General features: G+C 40.3%; 1 protein-coding gene across 1 annotated transcript; it reads left to right on the plus strand.

The window, feature by feature from the left end:
* Positions 1 to 372: 372 nt before the first annotated feature.
* LOC308385640 (F-box/LRR-repeat protein 7) lies at positions 373 to 27,884 on the plus strand. The gene is made up of 4 exons (XM_080864722.1): positions 373 to 672; positions 5,620 to 5,709; positions 23,148 to 23,765; positions 24,701 to 27,884. The coding sequence occupies exons 1-4, from the start codon at positions 636 to 638 to the stop codon at positions 25,435 to 25,437; spliced, it is 1,482 nt and encodes a 493-aa protein (XP_080720848.1). The 5' UTR covers positions 373 to 635; the 3' UTR covers positions 25,438 to 27,884.
* Positions 27,885 to 27,889: the final 5 nt, after the last annotated feature.

Consider the following 27,889-nt stretch of genomic DNA (forward strand, 5'->3'; position numbering starts at 1 on the left):
CTTCGTGTACAGTTGGCAAACTCCAAGTGTGCAAAAATGTTTAAAATGAGCGAGCTAAGTTGCAAATAGGTAGAAATGCTGTACTTAAATGTTCCTAAAGCGCAGTTTTGGGATGTTGTACGCTTTTATTTTATTTATTTATTTATTTTAACCTCCACATCTCCCTCCCCGGCCTGCGGTCTCTTTAAATCCAAATCCAGTTGGAGGGGAGCTGCGCGTCCTCAGAAAGTTGTGTGGCCGCTGTGATTGCCCGCACTCAGTCTGATAAACAGCTGCTTACCATTTAGGGCGCTTCACAAAGTTTTCTCCAAACTCCTCCAATCGGGATTTTTTTTTTTTTTTTTTTTTTTTTTTTTTTTTTGGTCCTTTTTTTTTTTTCGCCGTTCTGAGCCTGTGGATGTTCAGATATAGAAAGTCTGCACCGCTGGAAGCAAGTCTGGGATTCTAGGTTTGCGTAATGCTCAGACGTCCTCTGCTCAACATCTGGATTAACTATTTGGAGCCAGAGCTAACGGCCCTACACGAAACTCTTGACTGTATAGCCTGCTATCTTGATGGAAAGAATCCATTTTAGCCTACTCTGGAATTTAACTTGATGACCCGAGTTGGTGCTCGTAGATTATGTATTCTTTAAAATGGGTGCGAACAATGGAAAACAGTATGGAAGCGAGGGTAAGTGCTTCAAAAATTACTTTTAAACACATTTATGTGAATGCCACTTTAAAACTCGCTCTTTTTTTTATGCAAGTATATATGAAAAACTCCCTTTTTAGTGGGTAAAAGAGGGGCTGTGATATCATCGTCTGTGGCTTTTTTCTTTTGTGTCCTGGCCATCTAAAAATAGAAAATAATGCAGAGTTTCTTGGGTCTGTAGCTTCCTCGAGCTTGTCCCTAGACGTCAGTTAGCTAGCTTAAAACTAGCACCATCTCCTCGGAGTTGTGCACTATATTTAATCTCCTTTGTGCGTTTTCTGTTTTTATGCACACTTTAATTTACTCCACATGTCTTCGAGATGTTTGGGGTGTGTGCAGTTAAAGCTGGTGGCTACTTTTGCCTTGTATTTTATATTGGTTTTAGAGATGTCACATTTATTCATAAAAGATAAGAGTGACATCTGGCGGCGGTCGTTTTTAATCCCTTTGAAAAGCGGCCTGTTGTGTTAGAAAAGTCAAGTTTGAACAAAATTCGTGTTTTTCTTTTCTTATTCTCAAGGAAATTAACTCATCTCTGCCTTATTGTGTGTTTGCCTTCAGTTAAAAGCATATAAGTGAAAGAAAGCCAGTTTAATAGGATCTCAACATTGCATAACGACTCTGACTTAGCAAGTTCTTGTAGCCTTATCGTTTGTTTTTGAAGATAAAATCTATTCAGGTTTAGTGGAGGTGGTTCTCATAGATGTGGGCACTTAAGTCCAGCTTATCTTGATAAGAGCCAGTATCAGAGATTGCAGTCCACGACCCACAGCCTGGTGTTGTTTGATTTGGAGGCCATTTCATACATGCTAGTCAATTTCATGTTATTTTTTTGTGTAAAGTCAAAAGTGCACAAGACACAAACAGCTAAATACTGTGAATAATCTTTTCTTAAATGGATTCTCATTGAGACTGTACATCTCAAGTTCACTGATTTATTTTTGCTTCACTTCAGTTTTTATTTCAATTACAGTTAACTTTCCTGCAGATGCTGTAAAATGCTGTGTTTGGGCGGAGCCTCAGAAACTGGGGTTCACAGAGGACAAGTAGACATAATGCTATTTTTTTTTTTTTCTTGCACAAGTGTTTAGACTTGGCAAAATAAAATAGCCACATATTAATATCAATGACTGACGAGACAAGAAAAATGTTGCATTGCATAGATTAAAAAGCACTTAGAGTACATCACACTTAACGGACAGACAAGTACAGAAAGCTGTTTCAGCTTACAGGAATGCAGCTCGAACCGTCTAAAAGATAACATTAGACCTTGTTTTTCATGACGTTACCACAATCAGAATCAGAATCTGTTCGCTCTCATAGAAAAATGCAGAAAAATCTCCAACATGTGGCATTAATGATCCAGGAATTTATCCCGCCTTTTGTCTGTTATCATCAAAAATAAAAACTTTGTGTTACGACCTATCTCTGCCGTGCAGGTCTCATGTGAGGTCTGATCTTCAGCATTACTTGTTCAGAAAAAAATTGTGGTCGGACTTTACCAAACACATTATTTCTACCTCAGAGCAGAAATGTTTGTATAAATAACATTCCAAGGAGCTCTCTTCCTAAGTCAATAGCTGCAGAGAAAAGGTTGGAATTCATGATGTTAAAAATAACACGTGGAGCAACTCCACCTAGGAATTTAGTCTGTTAAGGTACATGAACAGATTCTATCACAAGCTCAAGGCCTGTACTCAAGAGCTGAAGTTGAGTTGTCCTTGAGCTGTGCAGCAGTCAGAGAATACCCAGACTGAAGAACACCATACTGTGCAGTTAGTATCTAGCACAAAATAAACCAAACAGTTAAAAAATTGTGCTTTTTGTTGATTAAGATTTAAAGTCTTCAACATAAGAAGTGATATTAAAGTCTTTGACAGGCTCAAAATGAACAATCCTTATCTACGGTGCATACTTCCTTCTTAGTCCCATACTCTACTGATTTATCTATTTATATAATTTTCAAACTCAAGAACATCACTTCAGAAAATGTATCAGCCTTCACAGAACATACATATGCTAGTAATACAAACACTGATGTGTAAAATCAGTAGAATTCCCCTTTAACAGTAGATTTATGGTTCTGCATTAAATCTACACCGTAGGGGAGTTATAACCGCAAACCCTTCTATAACCCTACGCTGTAACTTATGCCATAACCTGACATGCAACTCCCTAGAAATGTAAATAGATGTTGCCTCAAGGCCCGTTCAGTAGTGCTGTTTCCTCCTATGCATTGCCAGCTTCTGCCGATCAACTGGAAGAGACAATCTCCACCGCCAGCTCAACGTTTTAGGGATGAGAGGATGCAGATGCAGAGGAACACCATGCATCCTGGCTGTGATGTCACCCACTTGCATAGGATATTTCTGTATAGATCCAATGCAGAATTAAAAATTAAGATTATACCTGATACCAGAATATACCAGAATAATAACTAATGTATTATTTGTTGTACAGCTAAAAATAACCCTTGCATCCTCAGTTTATAAATGGCTGCTTTTCCATCATGATATTAAAAAAAACTTGTTGCACATTGTTCTGTAGGTTTTGCCAAAGTTATTGCAGAAAGTGTAAATTTCTGGCAGAAAAAAAGACACTGGGCTCCAGATTCTTTTCACCTGTTTTCAGTGCTATTTGTTGATTTATGTATCTGATATCCCAATATTTTCTTTTACAAAACATTAACGTATTTCCTAACATTTTTTAATGTAGTTCTTTTAGATACATGTTTACCATCTGCTTGATTTGGCTAAGATCAGATGGTTTATGCATTTGGGGAGTTAAAAACGTGTATTGTCAACTGAAGTTGCAGAGTGCCCTCTGGTGGACAAACTGTGCAATGTTAGCACACATAGAATGTTTGAAGGGTGTTTCTCCTGGCTCATCTTTACTTTTTAAATCTTCATTTATAAATGCTAGGCCCAATATATTAGCAAATACTTAATATTGACTGATAATATCAGCTGTTAGATAAATCCGTTTCCAGAGGAATTCTCCATAACAGTCTGTCAAACATGTATCTGAAGTCTTTAAATGTATTGGAGGGGTTGCACAAAATCTGATAGGCTTCCTCAAGTGATGCTGAGGTTGGGCTGAAAGCAGCGGGCAGACAAGCAGTGGATGTGGCAACCAGGGAATGTGGAGTATCAATAAAATTGGGTGATTTGTAGCAATGACAGAGCAAAGTGTGGTGTGTACACCTCTGAGTATAACAGGTGAAATGAACAAATGAATACAACTGACTGACATATGATGGTGATATCTACACAGCCAGAATCTGGAATGCCAATTAGCAACCAGCTGTCAGCTACAAAGTGGTGTGAGATTAGCAAATTACTAATAGTAGTAATAGAGTTCTGTTTTGGGTAATGTAGGCACAGAATAAAAAAAAAAAAAAAAATTTCTGGTTTTGCTGTGTTTTTTCCTTCTGTCGACCTTGGATCCCACAATGTCAGGAGAGTAACGTAAAATTAAGGTAGTATTGCATTGTTATCGCTTGATAGTATCTAAGACCATTGTCTTAACCCAAACTTTAGAATCCTGCAGTCCATTAGTCCACATCTGTTTTCAAGTGTGATTCCACAATTAATTACACACTGGTTGTAACTATGCAGCAACTATCAACCAGCACATTATATAAGCATAAGACAGGAAGCAGGAGCTTTTCTGAAACTTGTTTTTCAATGAAAGACAGAAAACAGTTATTGCCTTGCAGAGACCGACCCACATGCCAACCAAACAGCCCCTGCAGCCACGAGTTCCTCGCTCGCTAAAGAATTGTGTAACCGGCTAAATATCAAAATATATTTGCTTGCGTTAACTCAGCCTTTTATGCTCTGCTGGGAAAAGTGGTCTGACATTAACATCTGCAAGCTCTTCATGAATATCTGACTCATTTCTGTTGCCTGGGGGGAGCTTTAACAGATGTGTCAGCTCAGTGATGTCACCGCAAAGTGTCATTCATGTTCATACCATATCTGCTCCATTGGTTTTGTATTATTTTATAAGTAGCTGTGCGATCTTTCGTTGTTTCGTTGGGCTCATTATGCAGACAGGTTGCTTTTTTTTTTCTTCCGTCCCAAGTTTTTGAGAGTTTCTTCATATTTCGGGAACTGTCTTGTCTGTTTAGGTTACTGCGCTTGATGTGGGCGTGACTGTTTGGGAACACCTCCTTAGCCTGTCGTGCTGGGCGAAAGGCACATAGTTACTCTCAGGAAAGCCACAAAGCTGCATTTATGATCTGACAGAGGAATGAAACGCCATAAACAACTTCTCCACAGGCAGCCTGTAGTCACCATGGCAGTGAAGCCTATCGTACTTTGGGAACAGAGGCAGTCATGCAAAAGGATATACTTTTTTTCACTTTAGCACTCATAGACGAGTCGACTGTGTAGAAATTCAAAGTCGAAATCCTAGAACGAAAACGTAGAAATCACTTTGGTGTGGTGTTTGTGAGACAGTGCTGACTCGCTGCAGATGATACCATTCATTAATCTCTTTCTGTGTTTTGTCACTCGTCCTGTGTGGAAGTAAGGGCTGAAGGGGGGATTTTAGAAGACTTTATTCTTTTTCCAAATGTCAAAAACGGATACTAACTCAGACGAACCAGCAGATACTTTGTGCATGTGCCAAGGCTAACCATTCCTCCAAAACCGAGGAACATAAAAGTCATAAAAGCAGAGAGTGATGAGATTTATATTTCCCTACACTTTGTGCCTCCTTACTGTATAATATACGTCATCAAAGTTTGAGTCCACCTTATCTTTAGCAAACATTCTTCAGGTATTAAACTGAAAATCAAAGTTTCGGGGGATTGCGGGCTATAAAATTGCCTCAAATGACTACAAATTTAATTAAAAAGGCAGTTTATTATCTTAACCTTGATATTTTATGTCCAAGCACTTTTGTTTTTCTTCCCTGCAGGTAAAGGGAGCTCAAGCATCTCCTCTGACATAAGTTCGAGCACAGATCACACACCAACTAAAGCTCCGAAGAATGTGGCTACCACTGAAGGTAAGGCATCTGGTGCTCATTAACCAAACTCCCCTCCCTACTTCTTCTTTCCCTCCTTTTCTTCTTCTTTTCCTCCTTCCAGCGCTCTTTTTCCTCCTCATCCACTTTCTGTGCTGCCTATTTTTGGAGAGAAACCTGTGTGTTCTTAGGATAACCTTAAATTGAAAACAAACTCACAGCTGCCATCAGAACCCAGAAACCAAAGGCATTTCTTGAGCTTTGTTTTAGAAGAAGGGGGGAAAAAAACACTTCTGGCTTCTCATTGTGGAAGAATGCTTATCTAAACTGTGGTCGTATCAGGCTCAAAGCGTTGCCAGGGCGGGTGGGAGGTGCATGCACTTGGGAGAGGTGGGCGAGAGGGATTTTGTTGGAGACAGTGAAGGTATGGGGAGTAAGAATGGAGAAGAGAGAGCTTCACCTTCTGCTCAGATCCTGCCCTTACTCCTCTCCGACTCTCTGACTCCCTCTCACCTCCTCAGCCTCCTGCTTGCCCAGGCAAGCGTCCAACTCTGCAAGAGTCACCATAGGAACTCTTTCAGGAGTGGATGTGTTACTAATGTAAACTGTGTGCTTACCCTAATGGTTTGGAAATACTTTTCAGCTGGCAGATACATCTTGAAGCCTGCTGTCAGCAGCTGTCTCGAACATTTATCCATCTGGTACAGTCGGAACAATTTGTCAGTCAAAAGAACAGAATATAACACCAAAAACATATTTTAGAAAATGTTTTCATGCATCAGTATTATAGTGCATTCCAAAAACACAGGTCCAGTAACCTTTAAGCCTATTTGCTCTACAGATTTTGGAAATTTAAAAAATTTTGGCGCACATGCTCTCAACTATCAAAACTTCAGTTATTTATTAATTATTGACTATTCACGATTAAATGTGTTCCTGACCACATAATGAGAAAGACTCGGAAATTTTGATGGAATTTAGAGGTGCCAGGAGGAAGACAGGCAAGGCGCTCTTTTCCATTGGACGATCTATATCATACACTTTTTCCACATTTTTTTTAAAGTGATGGATGACTGTATGCCAATTTTAAATGTATTTTCCCCTACTCTAAGACATCAGGTAAAAATACAGTAGTGCAAAAAACAAGGGACGAGAACACCGACGGTTTAAATGGGCTTTTTATTTTTTAATCGACGGGCCAGGGACCAGAATTATCTGATTTCCAGCCTTCTTGACCCAGACTGCTGACTGGCCGGTCAGCCACCCATGTGTCTGATTACAATTTGCTGGAAATGTCAGTACTGCTGTGCTGGTGCACAGACAAATAGTTGTGCACTCACAGCCACATGCTGCTAGCTCTTTGCTGTACCAGTACTACCGTGAAAACACTTATCACAAGAAAAGCTAAAGCTACGCAAAGCTCAGAACAAGCCACAAGTCAGCAGCCTCAGTATGAGCAAAGCAGTTATGAAGATACTTATGGAGAAAAAAAAGGGTCGATATCCTCTAAATTTCTTGCAGCTGCTTCTGTTAAGTAGCATCTCTAGTTATTATGGCTAATGTGTTGCAGTGACCCATCATTTTTAGTTTGTGGTCTCCCACATGTTTAGGGACTACAGTGCTGTGATAGTGCTCTCTTTCCACAGTTCATCAGTACTCTTTATCCAGGTCGGGTATCTTCACAGCATCTTTGTCGCTATCATCGCGATGATTTGTAGACATCAGACTTCCACTGGTCAGAATGCGTTCAAAGATGATGACTCAGACAGTGAGAATAAGATGTAAAACCCCAGTGAAGTAATCACAAAGTCACTTGACAATTCTGATCAAAAGCTGATCAAAAGCTTTATCAAAATCCCCCACAAATACATTGTGGTCTCCCTACTGTTGTGTAGGAGACTTGACCAGTGAGTCATCGGCTGTTTTGCACGCTCATACACTTTTACAGTACACTCGCCCTTTTTCTCTCATGCATTGTCATCGCCAATCTTAAATTTGCTCTGGCATGCTAAATGTAGTATTCTTGTGGCTTTGCACTGCCCACAAGAAAACAAATACTAACTACAGCGTGTTTTTATAACTGTCACTCAGCTGGAGATTTTAAGGTGTTTCTCAGAGAAAAAAAAAAGGATCACAGGGGAAACCACACATCAGACAAACTCCTCAGGAGACATCAGATTTTGTGCAAAGTTTGTGCCAAGTAGTTTCACATCTTGCTTTAAAAATACACTGAGATGTACTTGTGAGAGTGCATTGTAGGAAGATAGATCACTCTTACTCATTCGGCTTCGCTGGAAATGCTGACGCATAAAGGTCCGTCCACCGAGCAGCTTCTGGAAGTTAATCCAGAGTACTTTGTGGAAATCGATAATTGTCCTGGATGTGTCTTCTCTGAGCACAACCTGTGCAGATAGAAATATATATATATATATAGAGAGAGTATAGGCCATAGCCAGTGGCTTCCAGACCATAATTCCCCCCCCTGTGTTATGACTGAAATTGTTATTTTTTTCTCCATGCTAAGTGGGAGTAATTACATGGTCTGGAACCGCTATGGCCACAGTCAAATCCCCCCTCCTTAGAAAGACACACGCATGAATGTGCATGCACATATACACATACGCGCACACACACACGGACCCACATCCACATGCTCATACACAGTGGCAGATTACACAGCCCTTCCCCACCTAGTCCTGTGGTCCACTAAACTAATCAGGAAGCAGTCTGGGCTGTTTCCCCACCACACACTGGGAGTATTCATATTAGGGCCTCCAGTGTCCCCATGCTGCAGTATGGTCACTGTTGCATTGATGTAGTTCCATTAGTTAGTTATTGTTTTGCTCTTTGTAAAACACCATAGTAACACAATGAAAGAGGAAAACATTGGTTATACAGGAACATTTATAGAGGTGTATAAATTTATAAAAGAGTGCAACCAAAAGACACCGAATGCTATGAGCTGGAATATTATTGTGATACCTTATGAGAGCAGATTAAAAGACTATTAGAGGTCAGAGCATCTCTAATATTAACTTTGCAACATATTTCATAAATTTTATGCTCTGCCAGTAAGTGCCCAAATAAATTAAACCTATTTGAATTTAAATATAGAGTTTTCCACTTTTATTTGCCCTTTAACTAAACAGACTGCACCAGTCATGTGTTAATTCTTAAATATAGAGTAACAGACTAGATCTGTGGTGTAGTTGTTCCTGCCTCGCAGCAGTCTTGGTTGAAGCTCCTGGTCATCTGGTAGTATGCTCTCTCTGTGGCTGTTTGGATTTCCTCTGGGTGCTCTGGCTTCCTCCCACAGTCCAAAAGCAGGCTTGTTAGGCTAATTAGCAACTCTAAATTGGCTCTAAGTGTGAACGTGAGAGCGTGTGGCTGTCTGTCTCCCTGTGATGGGCTGGTGACCTCTCGTGCTGTTGTTACAAAGATTCCTTTCACTGTAGAAAAATGCATATTTCTGTTGAGACAGACATGATTGTTCTACCAGGCGGGCTACAGAAGGATGTTTTTTTATTACCCGTTGCAAGAACTAATTCAGTTGAAAGAACAGTTTTGTGTCAGGCTGTGAAGAGGTGAGATTTACTGCCAAACGGGTGACACAGAAAGAAACCAGCAGAATTGGATTTAAAAGGCTATTAAAAAACTACATTTTTGAGATGGTGTCTGACCAAATAGAGGAAATGATAAAAAAGCCTGGGGATATTGGCTGTGCACTTAAATGATAGATTGCTCATGCTGACATGATATTATGATTTTATGTTTTTTACTTTGTTTTATTTGTGTGCGTGGTGGAGTTTTGTAAAGATGTTTTATGTCTCTGTGTAAGTTGTTTATAGTGAACTGTCACAGTGTAAGTTTTTTTCCCCCTGTGGAAAAGAACAGCTGCTGCATTGATGTGGCTAATAGGGATCCTAATAAATGAAGCTAAACTAAACCCTATGACAGCTGTGATAGGCCACAGCCCTCTGGCTCCACCCATCTGCAGATGGATGAAAGGAGTATATATATGTCATTAAGTTGTGACTGAAAAATATTAGTCAGAAAATATAAAAATGTTCTAATCCAATCTAATGCTTGCTAACATTAGCTAACATAAGCTAGTTGTCATACAAGATAAAGTAAAGCCTTTAGCTATGGTAAATTTATATTACTACTATTTACTTATATGCTACTATGCTATGCTACTACTATTTATTTATATTAATACACCTGTTAACCCCTGATCTAATTATTAATCTAATTACCTAATCTAATTATTAATTTTAAAAATCTGTCTGCATGACCTTTTGGCCTTAAATTGTAGGAAATTAATGTATAAAATTAAAGAAAAAGTTCTCTTAGCTTGCTCCTCAGATTATCCTGTAACTAACCCCCCCCCCAACATTCATTTCTATATTGGATAATGAAAAACAGGAGTTTTCCAGTTATCTAATTGTTTATTTGTTACTTAATTACTTTGGTGTAGTCTCAACCCATACGGAAAAGAAATAGTAAAAACTTATATGTGATTACTCATGAAAGTGGCCACTTTCATGAGTAAATCATATAAGGCTTACGTGATTTACTCATGAAAGTGGCCACTTTCGCATTACTTTCATATATTGTTTTAGTAAGTATCCAAAACATACAAGTTTCATTATATAATTTTTCAAGGGATCTTATATCTGTTTTCACACTTATATGCTTTTCATACAAGTTTCACACAAGACAGATACAAACTTTATAAGATTTATATATATCTTTTCCATATGGGAATGGTCATGTGGGAAGCCTTTATCAGGAAAAATTGAATTTGTATCAGTTTTTGTCCTTCACATTTTCCAAGGGTTTCCATGGGGACCAGATTGGAGTTGTTGCTGGGCTGATTATGGCTGCCCAGAACTTCCCTGCTTTGCACTATCTAGAGTACAAAGCAGATCCATGAATCTGGTTTTAACAATGATCTGTCCAAAAAAGAAAAGGAGTGAGGTTTTTAGAACAATACTTGTTGTTAGCTTACCATTAAAACAACCAAAGTTAACCTTACTAGAAACTTTGTATATGCACATGGAAAAGATGTATATATTAATTCACAACCAATGCTATGCAAGTTTGCATTCCTTTTTTAGATTTTTGAGGTGAATATTTTTCTCTTTAAACATTATTTTTCAAACGATACTGTCTGTTTTTACAGCCACTGTATGTCAGATCCAAACCAGAGACCCTGGAAATGAACGGCTGGAGACTGCACCAAGTCCCATAAGGGCTGTTTCATATTTCTCTAAACAAAAACTATTGCCATCGCAAGAATTTCAAATAGGTTGTAATCATCTCAAAAACTAATGAAAACCATATTACTGAATTATCGCCCAGCCATAATATCAGTATGCAAACGGAAAGTAGACTGGTGCCTGCCGTCTTTCAATGATCAGTCAAGTATTCCAACAAAACCAACATTAGGAAGTCACACTCATTCTTTTCTTGAAAACAAACTGAGCTGGGCAGTCATCTGGCAAGATTTTGCAATACGTCTCTGTTTTCAGTTATTATTTAGACAACTTTGTGGTGGCCTGACCCAGTTGAATCGCTTATTAGTTGCAGACTGAAAGGCACAGGCTTGGGACAGTAAATCCTTCCTGTGAGATGAAATTGAGTATCTCCCAGCAGGGGTTACACAGTGACCCAGTCTGGGCCTCAAGGGTTCGCTTTGGTACAGCTGGACGCCGGGTACCTTAGGAATGTGGCTCAGACATAGTAAGCGCTAAACAGACAGCACCCTGAGGTGTTCAGCCTACATGCTGTGACTCTTGAAGACCATTTTGATGTTGCTGTATCAGCTGGAGCCTTTGCCAAAGGTTTACCCAATGAAGTAGCACAGTTTCATTATGTAAAAACAGCCAATGTTTGGGGTCAGTTCCTTCACTCGTACATAATGGCACCAGGAAGGTGGCTCAGACACAGGAGAATGGTGGGAACAATGAACGTGCTGACTTCCTCTCTGTCTGCCAAGGACCAAAGAAACAGAGATAACAGTACCGAGGAAAAACCTAATCTGTCCTTCTATAGCACTTCCAACACTGTAGTACAAGGCTGTACTGTAAACACTTTGTAATTTATATGCTCTTAACTAGAGGGTTATCAAAAGCAATTTTTTTAGATGATATTTTGCTATAAATATCTACTTTCTGCATGACGTAAGTAAAGTTTCTATATGAGTTAATGCAAGAGTAAGACTAACACTGACTGGTTGGGGCTCTGTGTAGTTTTATATAGCAATGGAGCAAGGTGACGGGTTAAAAATAAGACTAAAACTAGAACTGAAAAGCATAAAAACTAAAACTAAAACAAGAAAATCCTGTCTGGAAACAACCTGAAAATACAACGAATTGGAAAAAAACAAGTCAAAATGAAATAAAACATAAAAAAACTGCTATTTAAGATGCACTACTATATTTTTCTCACAAAGACACACTTAAACCGAAAGCTTTAGTGTACGTGGGAGGTTTGTATATGGACACCGATCCTGTGGCAAGTATGCCAGATAGATGCATTGTGTCAGCACAATGACTCACTTCACATCTTTCTATCTTTAGGCTATCTGTGTAATGCACTAGTCATATGCTCCAATGTAGCATATAAAGCATTACAAACTAATAATCCCCCTTTTTGTGGGTCGAATGCCGTGTCGGGGTCACATTTGCAGTCTAAACAGCTTCACTCCTGTCTCCAACAAGTTAATATTTTTGCTCTCCCTGGAGCAAAAGATCCCTCACACTTCATCTATAAACTAACTCTGCATACTGTTGGCCCATTTCCTTGTGTTTGCTCAGCCAGATATATAGTGTTTCCCTGTTGATTGTTGCCAGATCCTGCAGAGAGATGTCCGTAAGTGTCGCTGACTTAGGGGCATTTTTACAACAAAAATGAGATTTAAGGTGTTAGCCTCCTTTTATTTTTTTATAGCCTCCTCTCAAACATCACATCTGTTTTTTAACGGAAGATATTTAACTACTGTCTATTAAAGGAAATACTAATGCACAGAAATTCACCACCTCAACAAGTATCTGCACCTTTTTTACTGTCCTAAATTAGGACACAAAACAGCTGCCTGCAGTTATCCAAGGGCATTTTTAACAAGCCTATAGCGATTGCAATAAGAAATATCATTGGTTTGCATTTAATCCTTGTTGGAAATAGTTTAGTAAAGATAGAACACAGTGAGGAACAGAATGCCAATGCTATTCTGCCCAGATTTTCTCCATCAGCTGTCTTCACTCCTCCCCCTTCCTTTCTACCACTCCACAAGCCAGGAAATCTGAGCGAAAAAGCACAGAACAAGGCTCCAAAAGAAAAACAAGTGAAAGCAGTTTACAGAAGAAGAAGAAGAAGAAGAAGGAGGAGGAGGAGGGGGAAGTCAGTTCATAACTCTTCTGTGATTACGACTTGGTCTTCTCTTTCTCTGCTGAGAGGGAGGAAGTGCTGGCCCTTCTGTTTTGAATGTGCTTGCCATTTTCTTCAACAGGGGTCACGTTTATCAGGTCTACTACAGGAGCACATTTGACAGGAGTTGGGAAAGATGCCACCTGGAAGAAACACATGCTCGCTTCCTGTAAGATTTTGGCTCGCGAGCGATGTTTTCACTATGATCCACCTGGGTATTTGGGCTTTTATGTGGCAATATGACCGCGATTGTGGAACAGCTGAACTGACACATTGGACTTCCCCTCCCCTCATTTCACTCTGTGGTTTGTTTCGTTACGTAAGCAGGGAAGCGTCAGTTGTGGCTGAAGCTCCAGCGTTACAAAAATGAGAGGAACATTGCTGTGGAGACTGTTCCACCCTCGGGGAGTCTTTCTTTTATTAATCGTGTTTTATGTAACTATGTAACATCGCAAATGCAAAAACAACTAAACATCTTCTTTATCTGAAGCATTTGGGTCTAGAAATACACTTGTCACCATCATAGGAGGAAAAATATTAGCTCAGAATTTTGGCCTGAATGATGATCTGTACAGCCTTAGGCCTAAAACAAAGCAACTGATGAAAACGTTTTTATGAGAGATTGCTGAAAATATTGTACAAAATTATTGGAAGTTTGATACTACAAGGCCAGAAAATAGCTTTGCAAAGTCATTTTTCATTATTTGCACAAAAACAGAAACATGCTAGCTAGTCACAGTTAAACTCTTAGGAAAGTGTTTACTGAGGTCACAGGTAAATCTAAAGTAGCAGAATATGAATTGACCTCTGTAAAAACTTTCCAGTAGTTGTACATCGTTTGGGGTCATGAATAATTAGGCCTATCTTCTAAATCAGCGGTCCCCAACGAGTCGTTTGGTACCGGGCTGCGAGAGTTGAGACTCGGGTGTCAAATGTATGGTTTTCAGGGTTTTTATCGGTTTTTAGCGTTATTTTGTTATCGTTTTTTTTTTTCATTAACTCGGTTTTCCTGGATCTGGAAAAGCGCTATACAAATACAGGCCATTTACCATTTACCATATCTGGACCATCAGGTGTGTATTACAAAGAAACACCATTCCTTCTGATTCAGGGAGTAATTGAAAGTAAAAAGCAAGGAAAACAAAGACTGTTAAAGCAGTAGTACTGGAGAGAGCCCTGCTGTTGACAGGTGTGTTAACTCAAGCTAATCATCTTCATGCTGTAGCTACAGATTTAGCATATGGACAAAAGAGAGATGTTAATCCTGTCATCCAGTACTGTTTCCAGAAGTATTTTGTGGTAAAATAAATTGTGTTTTTATTATTTTTTCTCCTTAAATGCACTTGTCAGCTTTTTCCATGAGTTGGGTATCCAGGACTTTGATGTGAAACAACCTCTTTCAGAAGTTCAACCAAGCCCTTTTCTGTCAGGGGTTTATAACCAAAGAGTCCAGGCACTTCCCTTGTTCTATTGCTTTAACCACATGACATCATTACATTTGCTCCTCATCACAACCAAATCAAACATTTGGCCAAGCATTCACTTTTCCATTTGTGTCAGATGTGCTCTGTGTAGCTACGTTACCCTCCTCGGTCGTTTGACATGACTTACAGTCACGTTGCACTCTAACCCCACTCACACACTCTGCCAAAATGGTGAAACTGTCCATAAAAGAGAAATCATGCACACGACTCCCCAAACTTGGTCACCCCAACCTTGACATCCCAATTTAACGACCTTTAAAAAGAAAAATTACATCATCTTGAATTTCAATTATTTGCCAAAAGCCAGATCATCTTTGAATTGGGCCAAATCACTTGTGGACTGCAAACTTTCATCTGCATTCTGGAAAATTTGCGCACACACAAGAGCTAATTTTTGAAGAAGTGAGTTCGCGTTCGAATCTGGCTGTAGAATATCTGAGCGTCTGCTGTCCTCCTCTACTGAGGATTTATAAAGTGACGAGAGCAGGGTATGGAAACGTTTGAGGGGCTTTAATAGGTGGAAAAACTCCCTTGAGGAAATTAGTCGCATTGTGGGGAAAAACGTGTTATAGTTCTTGGCATATGTACTTGCCAAATCTGTTGCAGCAAAATCTTCAAAAAAAAAATAAAGAGAGAAAAATGCAAAGAAAGAATCTCAAGACTGAGTGAGTGTGAGAAAAGCTGCCGTCCAGAAGCATAGGTGGGTTGGGGGTTGTGCCGAGTGAAGAAGTCTATTTCCTGTCCGAGTGTGCGCATTGTGAAGGAACCAGCAGCCCTATTGTCTTTCAGATTGCGCAGTGACGTAAGACCTTCCTGTAGTGAAGGCTTTGCTGATAGCCCAGCCGCCACACTGTACAGTAATATCAACTTCCATGTATTCAATAAAATCTGAGACAGACCCAGATGTTTTTCATCCGAGCAGTCCTCTCTCTCAGTTGGATGTTTCCTTTTTTAAAGAAAAGAACTAGAGCACATGCCCCTTTAGTGCTGATAAATCAATAGCATTTTTTTCAGTCAACTCTCTGCTGCCTGGTTGTTTTTTATTAGCTGATACTTCTTCTTGGCGTGTTACTCCTCTTGAATTAATTTTGGTTTGATTTCCTGACTTATGGGTAGAAAATGAGCTTCTTTTTATTCCCTCACACTTCTGGCAGGGAGGAGCCCAGTGAAAGCTTACAGAGCAGGAGCATGTCACACGGCTAATGTCACTGAGGTAATGCATTGCTCTGTTCTGCCAGATGCAGCAGTAATAATCCTGAGAGCCCCAGACAGGGTCTTAGCAGAGCTTCACGGCACTGCAAGATCCTGAGTAGAATCCCTATAGCTTTAGTTTATGACCAGACTGCGTCAAAGTCTGGATTGACCCTGCCCGTGCACTTGTCTTTGTCTCTGGTAAAGTCTGCAGGCTCTTTTGCCAATTTATCTTCCCTCTTTCCTTCCCCACTGCTCCTGCTTTCTTTTTGAAAGCCTTCAGCTGATTTCCTCAAATCTGTTTTTGTGTGCTACTTTAAAGAAAAATATTAATCAGGATTTTGTTATTAAGTCGACCTCACTCCAAATAGCCAGCTGCGCCTCTTCATCATCCAGGCACGGTGTCTTTTCAGTGATCATTCCGATTGATTTACATTAAACTTCTGGTATCAAAGCACAGTCCAGATGTGCTTTAGAAGTGAAGCTGAGCTGACGTTAATGAGATCCTGCTGCGGCACTGCCATGGATCAGCACAGATTTGGGTATTTGTGGCAAATGATTTCAGCCAAGTATGCCATGCTGTGGCTATATGTGCATTCAAAATGCATGAGTTTCTCTTTCATTTCATTACTGTGCAGTTGTTCTTTGCCCAGGGTAAAGACCAGATGTTCCACTGTTCTCTGATTTCTTAAACTAAATTGAATCTTCCACCATCTGCACTTGCAGTGACTTCAAGAGAACTTTAACAGCTGCATAGTATTTGTTCTGCTAATGATAGGCTTGCAATGATACAGAGATATAAAACACGACACCACTGGTTAACTCGTAAAGCTGCAACTGGAAGTTACAGGAAAGTTTATTCTTGCAAGTTGCAAGTAAACCTTCTGAAGAGATCCACGTTTTCTAGAGACCTTCTGCTGTTTCAGATGGACCTTATTAGAGGAAAGTTTTTCTTGTTGTCATAGCGAAGAATATTTTGACATGTGAGCCCAGTAGCTGTTATAATTTTCTCCATAACACTTTTAGGACTTCTCATCCATGTTGGCTTATGCATAAAGCTCATTCTTGACCTCTTTGAAAGGAAGATTACAAAACAGTTCCATCTTAAGGTCCACTAATGAGTGTGTTGAAAGCTCCAGGCTGGCTTCACCTAGCAAGGGAAATATAAGCTGTGATTGTTTTGTCAGAATACTGTTGTTAATGTTCTGACTGAGGGATTTCTGAAAAAAATTAAAATGTACAGCTCTGCTATCACTTTCGAGATAAATGAAGACAGAAAACTAAACAGCAGTGACGTTTGTAGGGTTACTGAAGTTGGGCTAGCTGGTATATAATGGTGTGCTACCTGGTGGCTAGCTACACAGCTATGGTTAGCACAATATGAACACATTAGCACAGTAAAGCTGAAGCCATTCGGTAAAAGTTATTCGAGGGTGTTTCTGATGGTTAGGGACAAATGCAATCGCATGACAGGATGCTGTAAACGGACCAAACTTCAGTCAGGAGAACAACTGCAATAAGGGTTGATATGTCATCACTTAAAGACCGGATAGGAAAGTGGCAGAGTGTCCTCTGGTGGACAGACTATGCACTATCAACACTCATGGTTGAAGGGTGTCTCTTTTTTACTTTTAAAGTTTTCTTTTTTCTTTACTTTCATTTCTTTTTAAGTTTTCATTTATCTGTCATTTTTAAATTGGTCTCGATATATCAGCAAACAGTTAATATATCGACCCCATCAGGCTCTAACTTTCAATGTTTTCATTCCACAAGTTTTTGTATAGCAAATTCCGCCTGATGGGCTTTCAAACTATGTGCTTGACTGACCATTCAAGTGCTTTCATGTTGTTTCTTTTATTTGTGTTTGTATTCGCAAACCCCTAACATTTGAAAGTATGAAGAATATGTGTTGCAAATGCATTGCATGAACTGCATGAATCCCTCAGAAGACAAGAAGTACAAGGGGATCTTGTGATACTTTGTAATTCAGGTACCAGATGGATGTGAAAAATGTTTAGAGGAAAATGAAGGAAAATATCAGAAATGAGATCATTCGAGTCTTCAGTGATACCCGGATAAACAAGATCCTCACTCAGCTGAAAAACATAGACAACTGTAACACCTGGATTTCCTTAAAGTAATCCAGATGCTAGCTATCCAGAATCATGCACAGTTAAGCAACTGCGAAGCTGACTTCACTTAACTTTTCCCACCAGCTGTTTGAAACTGTGTCTCAGATTAAAGGGGTTGGGTGTAGCCTGGACTTGGAGTGCTCTTCTGATCAGTGACACATGTAATTACGCAATTTGGAAGTTGCTCCTTAGCCAGTGGCAGATGAGTTGCATGCTGAATCTATCGCATTAGCTAGGATTTGGACAATAAAGCGGTGCCTCATTCATCCATCAAAACTAATGATTCACAAAATGTGTCTATGTAATGCCTGCACACAGCTTCATGGAAAATCTGATTTTCTCCTGGATGCTGTGATGTTTTCATCGCAAGACTTGCACATATACATTTTTTTTCACATCACAAGATTTACTGCAGTATCAGGATATTTTTCATTCCCATTATTAAGTGAAACTTCACTTTTTTGGAAGATAGTTAAACATATTTTCACATTTATAGAGTTTTGTGCTGCATGGTGTGGGGTTGCAGCCAAATTATGCAAAAAAAATAACAGTCACTAGGTATTGTGGGAATGTTGTACAGCACTACTATTGTTGAGACATATTTGGACAGCTGTGTGAAATTCAAAATAGATGAGGTGTTTGTAACGACGTCAGACCATTAAATCCTTTGCATTAAGCTAAAAAATGAATTGTTATTGGAGAAATCTATTGGCCGAGAAAAGGTACAAGTCCTCAAGAGAATAGTCCTGCATATTTTAATCATAGATGGACCACCCACAAGAATGTGATGCATTATAACCAAAATGAGGTGGACTCTATCCCACAAGAATAAAAAAAAAAAAAAAAAGCCCAACATGTGAAAAGTTTTGATGCATTCTCTTCATCTGGCCAGGATTTGGATTTGAATGAGAATTTTAAAGCACACAAGAGGCAGTTTAAAAAGCAGGATTCGAGGACATGTTCCCCAGAGGATGAATCTGTGGATGTCATCAGAAGTGAGATGGGAAGCAGACTGAGCAGAAGCTCTGGTATCTACATCTGAAATACGACTGTAAGGACGGTGTCACTGCCCACCTCTCCCAGCGCACAAATCCACATGGCAGACAGGATGCTGTCTATTTGTCATGTACTGCACATGCTGACACACTGTGCAGAAGCAGATGATTGACTTACCCTTTCATTTTAACCAACATAGTTCAGTTCACACGACTGGGAGTTTAAATATAGATTGTAGATTGCAGACAGTGTTAACATGGAAATCACCTTTTTGTCAATAGTCTGTTGAAGTACAACAATCGTACAGGTCACGACCTCACCACTTACCTGCAGACTTTGCAAGTTTATTTTTGACCAAAATATTGTCTCAGATCCTGCAGATAGCTGTGAGCCCGTCTGTGACGTATTGGGTGTTGTATGACTGTTGGTATTATTTTGACCTTTTGATAATTCTGCTCAGTAATCTCCATAATGTGAATTACTAATAAATGAGGTCCTGATATTGATCTTACAGACATACTGGGCTTTCTTAAATAAACTCAGTTACTCAGAGTTTGTCTTGGACCAGTAGTTTCGGATTTTGAAATACGAGACTCCACCTCAGTAGTAGACGGACCCTTTAGAAAATAGTTAATGAATGTTTGGGTGTTAGAAGTATGAGTCTATAACCACACACTGCTAATTCACGAGCTCCTACAAAAGGCTCCTAGAAAAGTTCTTGTAGAAGAAAAGGGGACATTTGTGCTCTTCTTCTTGGGCCCAATGTTTGTAAAGAGAATTCATTCAAATGTAGCTTTTGTAAGACAACCAGTCACCACATATCTTAGGAAATTAGCTCCACGGTGTTGTCTAAATACTGGCAACCTCTTCAGGGTGTAACCTCTCACCCACTAAGTGCTGAGATAGGATCCAGGATGGATGGATGGATGAATGTTGAGACAGCTGGAATTTGCTTCCTGAAGAAATAGTGCCGAATTCTATGCACTTGCGTCCTCTGCTTTGTCATTAATTACAAATTTTTGGGCATTCAGGTGGTTCACAAGTTTGAATGTTTATAGCCTAGAAAATTTACAAACCATTAATCAGCTGCATCAAAGCAGATAAACTAAAGGTAAAATGTCTGAACTTCTGAAAAAATGTTTAAAAAAACATTTCGTTGGAATAAAAATGGCATATTAGCAAGATAAGAAATTCTCTCTTTATCCCACTGGTGGGAAATTTCTACATCGAAAAAAAGCCTACATTCAATTTTTTACCGTTCTTTAGACTCGCTTAAGACTAAAGTGCTTCATTTTCATGAGGTAAGCTCATCAAAGAGTCTCCCAAAAAGCTCTGATGTTGATGGAAGCATAAATCAGAGCTGGCTTGACACCTAAACAAATCGTAAACAACTGGCTACTCAGTAGCTTTTGCTTACTCTACCCTAAACAGGAAAAAGCATGGATAAAGGCAGGAACATTTGAACAGCCCAGAAAGCTTTAAGTGGATTTCTGCTGTTAAAAGGCAAAAAATCTCATCTTGTTATAGTAACAACCTTTGTCCAAAACTGAGACATCGTCTTTTAAACAAATTATTGGGAAGCAATCTTTGTGACGCGATTCATTTTAGCTTGCCTTTTTCACCACATACTGTTACTTTTTAGGTCAATCAGATTAGTACTAATGGTTGGACAGCTGTGGGTGACATCATACTAGTGACTTCTTGGAATGTTTTTAGTGATGACTATCAGTCCACCTAAAATCCTCAAGATTGTAAAGAATAGATTGGAGGGTTGCAGACTTCATCAGAGGAGAGCGCTCAGTGTCCCAGTGCGACAGTTCGACCCCGGGAATCAGATTCAGCGCCCTGGCTGACAAAGGATTCTGTCGTCTCACGCTAGAGTGATGGGATCCAGCCTCGTCTTCTCACAGCTGCATCTTCAGACACGGCAGCAATCAGTGCACATCTGTCAGGGCCTCAGTGTTTACACAGGGCTAACCATATATTGTCAGACCAGGCACCAAACTCCTCATCTGCTTTGCTTTGAAGCCGCAGAGTTAATCTGATGAAGAGGAACTGTGTGTGCTGCCCAAACGCCTGGCAGATAAATGTGACACACTTTTTTCCAAAAACATCCCAAAACCTGATAATAGGATCCATGGAAACGCCTCTTCACTGATGATAAAAGCTTGTGTAGTACTGTAACTGTGGATTCCAAGTTTCTCGACCAGTTTTTCCAACTTTTTATCTGTTTATTCTTATTCTGTTTATTCTGATAATAGCTAGCAAATGTAGAATGCAGTACATCACTTCCCTCTAATCAAGCAAGGTTTCATATACAGTACTAATGATATTCCTTTTCTTTACATATGAAGGTATAATGGCTGCCATTAGTGCTACTGGAACTATATCAAGTGTTATTTGGTTTTTGGGAGACTCTATAAAAGCATGAAGATGTCATTACTGTTAGTTAGAGAGTTTGGGGAACAAAACAGAAGGCCATGTGTTAGAAAAAAAAATGAAGAAACGTCTGGATTGTACCAAATATCACTGTGAAAAACTGAAAACGCTACGCCCAGATGAACAGAATCAACCTTTATATATTATATCTTGAATGCACTCTTCAAACCAGGACTAGTAGATTCGGAGACCTTAAAACCTCAATCGATGTCATAATCTGATTACAGTAGAATTATTAGGTCTCAACAAGAGATTGTGAGGCAGCGTTGGGATCGTTACTCAAGAAAAGTGAAGTACACATTACTTGTTATTGTAATGCAGTACATCACGTAATTACTCACCAGAGAAAGTAATTTGTTACACTGTTACTTTCTCATTAGTGCATAATATGATACTTCAAACGCCCCCTTACATATTTACCAGTTAACAACATAAACCTTTAGTCTGCCGAACCACACACTGATACAAATCCTTTTCCTAATAAAGACACACATATTATTGTTCTTGTACTTTTCACATATGACCACAAAGCCGACAACAAGACAAAGATAAAAAACGGCTAAGAGACAGACCCCACTATCACTCCTCAGTGCATCCGATGCATCAGATAAAAATAATGTCCATATCACCACGCCTCAGAAGCTGTATCGCTGCATGACTCTACAATTTTCCTCCTCTCGCCCACTAAAATCAGATAATTGTAGCGCAAGTGCACACACAAGAAGAAAACACGCAGCTAACAGACGGGTTTTAGCACAAGTAACGACATAATTGTAACTGCAATGTAACATGACTGTGTTACTGAAAAATATCACGACGCGTTACACAAACAAGAAAACAGAAGATATCAGGTGTCTCCCACAAATTTCAGATAAGAAGACTGGAAATCGTTGGAAACACGTCATTATCACAGACAGAAATACCTGGAAACACTGAAAACAAATCATGCTTTTTTTCTATTTTCTCAAATTTTATTTTGCATTTTATATTTATTTACTTTTTTACATTTTTTTTAACATCTTTTTGATACCTAAGCGCCTTCTCTAACATTCACACAAACACTCGGGGTTCAGCATTTGTCCCAAAAATACTTGGACATGCAGACTGGAGTAGCCAGGGATCAAACTACTGACCTCTTGATTGGTAAATGACCCGCTCTACCTCCTGAGAACATAACAGCCACACCAACAAAGCAGGAACAACCAGTTAATGAGTCATTCATTAGTAATGTTCTAACTCAATAACTCCTTACCCGTCTAGAAGATAATGACTTCCAGAAATTGTGAGTCATTAGGTTGCGATTATTTCATAATTATCTGTAAATCAACAGGACTCCCCACTTTCTGCATGAGTCATTCCTGATTAATTGCAAAAGTTGAACGTCACAAAACAGTAACTTCTCATTTCTTTAACATTAGCTACTCTTTTTGTGTTACTTACTTACAGTTACTTTGTAGTTACACATTACATACCAGTGCCTTCAGTTTTTGTCTCCTAAGTGTAATTAATTACTTTTATTAACTTTACTTGAACAATTATCTACTGTAATGTCCTGGATTGAGATTATAAAGGGACTGATTAACTTAACTTCAGCTTGTTGTTGACTCTTTCAATTAACTATACAATTATTTGAGTCCCTTATTGTAAGGCGGTATCGCAAAGGGGAAATCCCTTTTTGGTTGGTTCACCTAACAGCTCAAATATTAGCTTAAACAGCCAAAAGATTCATTTAAAAGTAAAACTTAAAAAAAACAAAACAGAAGAATTATTCTGTCTCATTTTGTTTTGTTTTATTGTTTTTATTCAGGTTTAGATTCCAGCACAAGAACACTGAGCACCCCGAGCCCGGGATTGATTCTGCCTTCCAAGTCCTCCTCCCTCTCCTCACCTGCTCTCTCCAGCAACGGCCACGAGACCAACTCCTCGTCCTCATCTTCTGCCCCCGCTGAGACGGTTGCTGTGATCCACCCTCAGCCCGGCACTCACACTCGCTCCAGACAGTTGAAAACCCACCACTACGCCCCCATCGATCTCCTCCCTGACCACACCCTCCTGCAGATCTTCTCCCACCTTTCGACCAACCAGCTGTGCCGCTGCGCACGCGTTTGCCGCCGCTGGTACAACTTGGCTTGGGACCCCAGGCTGTGGAGCACTATCCAGCTAACAGGAGAGCTGCTTCATGCCGACCGTGCCATCAGGGTCCTCACCCACCGGCTCTGCCAAGACACCCCGAACATTTGTCTGACCCTGGAGACGGTGGTGGTCAATGGCTGCAAGAGGCTCACTGACCGGGGGCTGCACGTGGTGGCCCAGTGCTGCCCCGAGCTACGCCGCCTGGAGGTTGCCGGCTGTTATAACATCTCTAATGAGGCCGTGTTTGAAGTGGTATCCCGCTGTCCCAACCTGGAACACCTAAACCTCTCGGGTAAAAAGAAACAGACAAGTCATATTGAGTAAAAAGCAAATAACCCCATCTGACTTTAATTAGAATCTTTGGGCAAGCTCTAAGTCTTAAGGAGTGGCCACTACTTGACATCATGCACATGTGTGGATTTGCCTCAAAGAACTTCTCCTTTCAGTCCTTTTTTAGTGATTTCTTGTAAAGCTGGTAGAATCATTAGAGGAGCAGGAGAAGCTCTTCCAACCTTAAGTCCCCATGTGGGAGAAGAAAGGCTTTCTTTAGCTGAAAGCAGAGCTTACCTCAACATGGGTAAGAGGAGCGGTCTGCTGCTTTCATTAAGGAAGTGACACAAATAACATTGACTAGAGCAGAGCGAGGTCTGCACTATTAGCAGCAGGAAGGAAGCTCTTTGTAGTAAAAGGAAAAATAAGCCCTTTTCAAAGTGTTAAAGACACCAGACTTTGATTGAATTGGCCTTTTTGGTCTCTAAAAACGACCGCACTTGTGTTTTCTTTGTCTGCGCTCACATTTTCATTCTTCTGCTTGATTGGCTGTAATCTAACACAGCAGGTTTTTACTCTGGCGCCATCAAGTGGCGACTCAATTAACATCAGCTTTTAAGAGTCAGTGTTGGGCTACTGTACCGCCTCCCTCTGTCATTGTAGGCTGTACACAAATAGCCTTGAAAGTGCAGCAGATGGTAATAGGAGGCCTGATAAGAGAATTTAATTGGTTTATAATTTCTTTCTTGCTGTCCCACAATAAGAGATAAGAACTTTTAAAATCATTTTTACATAGACAGAGAGAAAATGCTTCTTTTCTTACTCTTGGATTGCATTATAACATAAAATCCATGTGCATACATACATGTGAGCTCTGCATTAACACCTGTTCTTTCAACATCAACAGCGAGACTCTCTTTAATGGAAAAAAATCACCTCTGCTTCCTTTCCCTCCAGGCTGCTCCAAGGTGACATGCATCAGCCTAACCCAAGAGGCCTCACTCCAGCTGTCTCCATTGCACGGCCAGCAGATCTCCATCCACTACCTGGACATGACCGATTGCTTTTCCCTCGAGGACGAGGGCTTGCGAACTATCGCCTCCCACTGCCCTCGCCTGACTCATCTGTATTTGCGGCGATGCACCAGACTAACAGATGAAGCCTTGCGCCATTTGGCTCTCCACTGCCCTTCAGTGAGGGAGCTGAGCCTCAGTGACTGCCGCTTGGTGGGGGATTTCGGCCTCCGGGAAGTCGCCCGCCTAGAGGGTTGCCTGCGCTACTTAAGCGTGGCCCACTGTACCCGCATTACAGATGTAGGCATGCGCTATGTGGCTCGCTACTGCCCGAGACTGCGCTACTTGAATGCGAGGGGCTGCGAGGGGCTCACGGATCACGGCCTGAGTCACTTGGCCAGGAGCTGCCCCAGACTCAAGTCTCTGGATGTCGGTAAATGCCCGCTGGTGTCGGACAGCGGGCTGGAGCAGCTAGCCATGTACTGCCAAGGCCTGAGGCGAGTCAGTCTCAGAGCCTGCGAAAGTGTAACAGGCAGAGGACTCAAAGCTCTGGCGGCCAACTGCTGCGAGCTGCAGCTGCTCAACGTGCAGGACTGCGAGGTGTCACCGGAGGCTCTGCGGTTCGTCAGACGCCACTGTCGGCGCTGCGTCATCGAGCACACAAACCCCGCTTTCTACTGAGACGGGGAGTTCTTGGACTGGTCTTCTGACAAGTGGATGTTCTAATATTCCTGCTATGGTGTTGGCAGAGTTCAGCGGCTGATGTGTCAGAGCTAGTTGAAAACCGGCGTGCAATACTGGCCAGAATTTGTCTTTTTAAATTCGCTTGATGGCTGTTAATGCTATCCTTTGAAAATACTTCCACAGAATGTATTTAACATATTTATCTATACAAAAAGGCAGAGAAGTACAGTATTACTCCCCCCCCAACATCACAGTTTGCAATGTAATAACATGCTACAACACTGAGCACTGGGTACAGCTCTGTTACAGTTTAAAAGTATTGTAATATCTATTTTATTTTAAGTCATTGTCACCTTTAGGCCCGGAAACATAATCATTGTAATAATTTCTACAGCTATTCTTGAACAACAAGTATCTCTTGATCCTAAACCACTGAGAATGTAGCAGCAGCTAAGCAGATCTGGTGATTTAGACTATAGTCAGTTTCACTTTCTTTGTGTTGTGTGCATACGCACTTTATGCATGTGCGCTGACAATCACTTCAACTGAGCTCAAACTCTTATATTTAGCATTTTGCCACATGCATTTGTGTTAGTTAAATGTCACGAGTAAAGCAAACAGTGTTTCCAAAAAGGCCGGGATACAATAAAATGTAAATAAAATGCAAATCATAGAAAGTATGTTTAATTGTGCAAGGATGACATTCAGTTTAATCACAGAGCCATGCTGTAATATGTGCAGGATGTGGTTTGGGCCTCTCTTGAATATCATTACTGATGCCTCCACAGAAAGCTTAAGTCGGACATCCCACATGGATTCCAGCTCCTTTTAAACTTTGCTGGATGGTTCCTCAGTTCTTTAGCCCAGAGAAAGTATCCAGAAATCTGGCATGTTGGCTGTTATGTAATCTCAATAATGAAATCCTCCAGTTCTTTGCATTTTTTTATATTCCTTACTGCTGTTGTTAAACAGTTCAAGTAGATCTCTATCTAGTCTTTTTTACGAGTGGTTAAAAACTCTCTTTACTTCTGAAAGACTCTCCAAGATGCTCTTTTGGTAATGAACCTAATTAGCTGTGTGCATGCGGTCAAAAATAAATAAATAAGAGGAGTGGAGAGGTTCTGGATGCTGAGGCAGACAGGTAAGGTAACATCCAGAGCACACAGAACATGTGGAAACATGAGGGACGGTAACCATCTATGCAGGAGGAGCAAGATCTAAGATCTAAGCAAGAGGAATCCAGAAACCATGAACTGCAAGGAGCATTAACGTTTAAACACAGACAGGAGGAACCATGTTGTCTTTGTACCAGTCTAACTGCAATGTGGAGTTTAAATGCGTAGCAAATCAATGCACAATGTTTTTGTTTACATTTTGCAAAAGTAGTACTGACTTTTTTTTGGAAAGCACGTTTGCTCCTGAGAGGGGCTTTTACTGAAAAATAGGAATGGGATCAGTGTTGAAAATAAACAAGAACACATTGCTGCTATAACTGTGCCAATAAATTTCATGTAAAAATCCACTCCCTCCCAGCCTGCGCATGTTTATGAGTCATTAAGGTGACTGAGAATATCTGAGAATGCCATATATGGGCGTGTAACGTGCTATTCCCCTTTAAGACTTAAAAGAAACAGCATGAGTGCTGTTTTAATTCAACTGAATAAACCAAACCTGTCTATAACCTGTACACATTTGTTAGGTATACCCAGTCAACGTCTTGTTCACACTAATATCTAAAATCTAATCTGTTGTTGCCGACTGTGGCCATCACTTTATGATCACAGTGCAACCACAGTGCAACTGAGAAAAGCTGGTTTTCTTTGGCTTTTAAGAGAGCTCTGAAGCTGCTGTTGTTTGTGTGTGAGGACATTGCAGCGCAGTGAGAGTGAAAAGCAGCAGATGGAGGAGAATTTGCACATCCTGTCCGTCTGTCCACTTGTGGGGGCCTTGTGTTCTAAACACTTGAGGGGGAAAGATCTCACAAAAATTCCTGTAATGGAATGTGAACATGTTCTCTGGCTCTTGCAGGAGAGCTTATTTGCCTTAAATCAGTTACAACAATGAGTTGTATAAAACTAGATCCACACGGGTTAATTGGCTTTATCTTTGGGTTCAATGCAGTGTAGTTTCTAATGAGTCAGTTACACCATGTTGTTGAGTGTGGCTGGTTGTTACTGTTTGAGTTTATGAGAATCCAAAGCAGTGATATTCAGCGATCAAAAGCCTTTTGCAAGCAATGTTTACGTGTAATTCAGGTATGTACCTGATTTACAGCAAATAAGCTGCCAGACAAGAGCCAGAGAACATACTTCCCCTCAAGTTAAAACCTTCATTCCCCCCCTACCAGAAATCGATCCTTTTTGCTGTAGTTCCTGCTTTCTAAAAACTTTTCCAGCATTTTGAAGGCTCTGGCTGTACAGCTGTTATTACAGATGTACAGCCAGCTCTT

This window comes from Rhamphochromis sp. 'chilingali' (genome assembly GCF_963969265.1).
Source record: "Rhamphochromis sp. 'chilingali' genome assembly, chromosome: 18".
Classification (NCBI taxonomy): Eukaryota; Metazoa; Chordata; class Actinopteri; order Cichliformes; family Cichlidae; genus Rhamphochromis; species Rhamphochromis sp. 'chilingali'.

Bases quoted from the DNA above. Each gene is read 5' to 3' on its own strand.
- LOC308385640 (XM_080864722.1), top strand. From the start codon at position 636: ATGGGTGCGAACAATGGAAAACAGTATGGAAGCGAGG. The intron at 5,710-23,147 runs GTAAGGCATCTG...GTTTTTATTCAG, and splicing joins GAATGTGGCTACCACTGAAG to GTTTAGATTCCAGCACAAGA. The intron at 23,766-24,700 runs GTAAAAAGAAAC...CTTTCCCTCCAG, and splicing joins GGAACACCTAAACCTCTCGG to GCTGCTCCAAGGTGACATGC.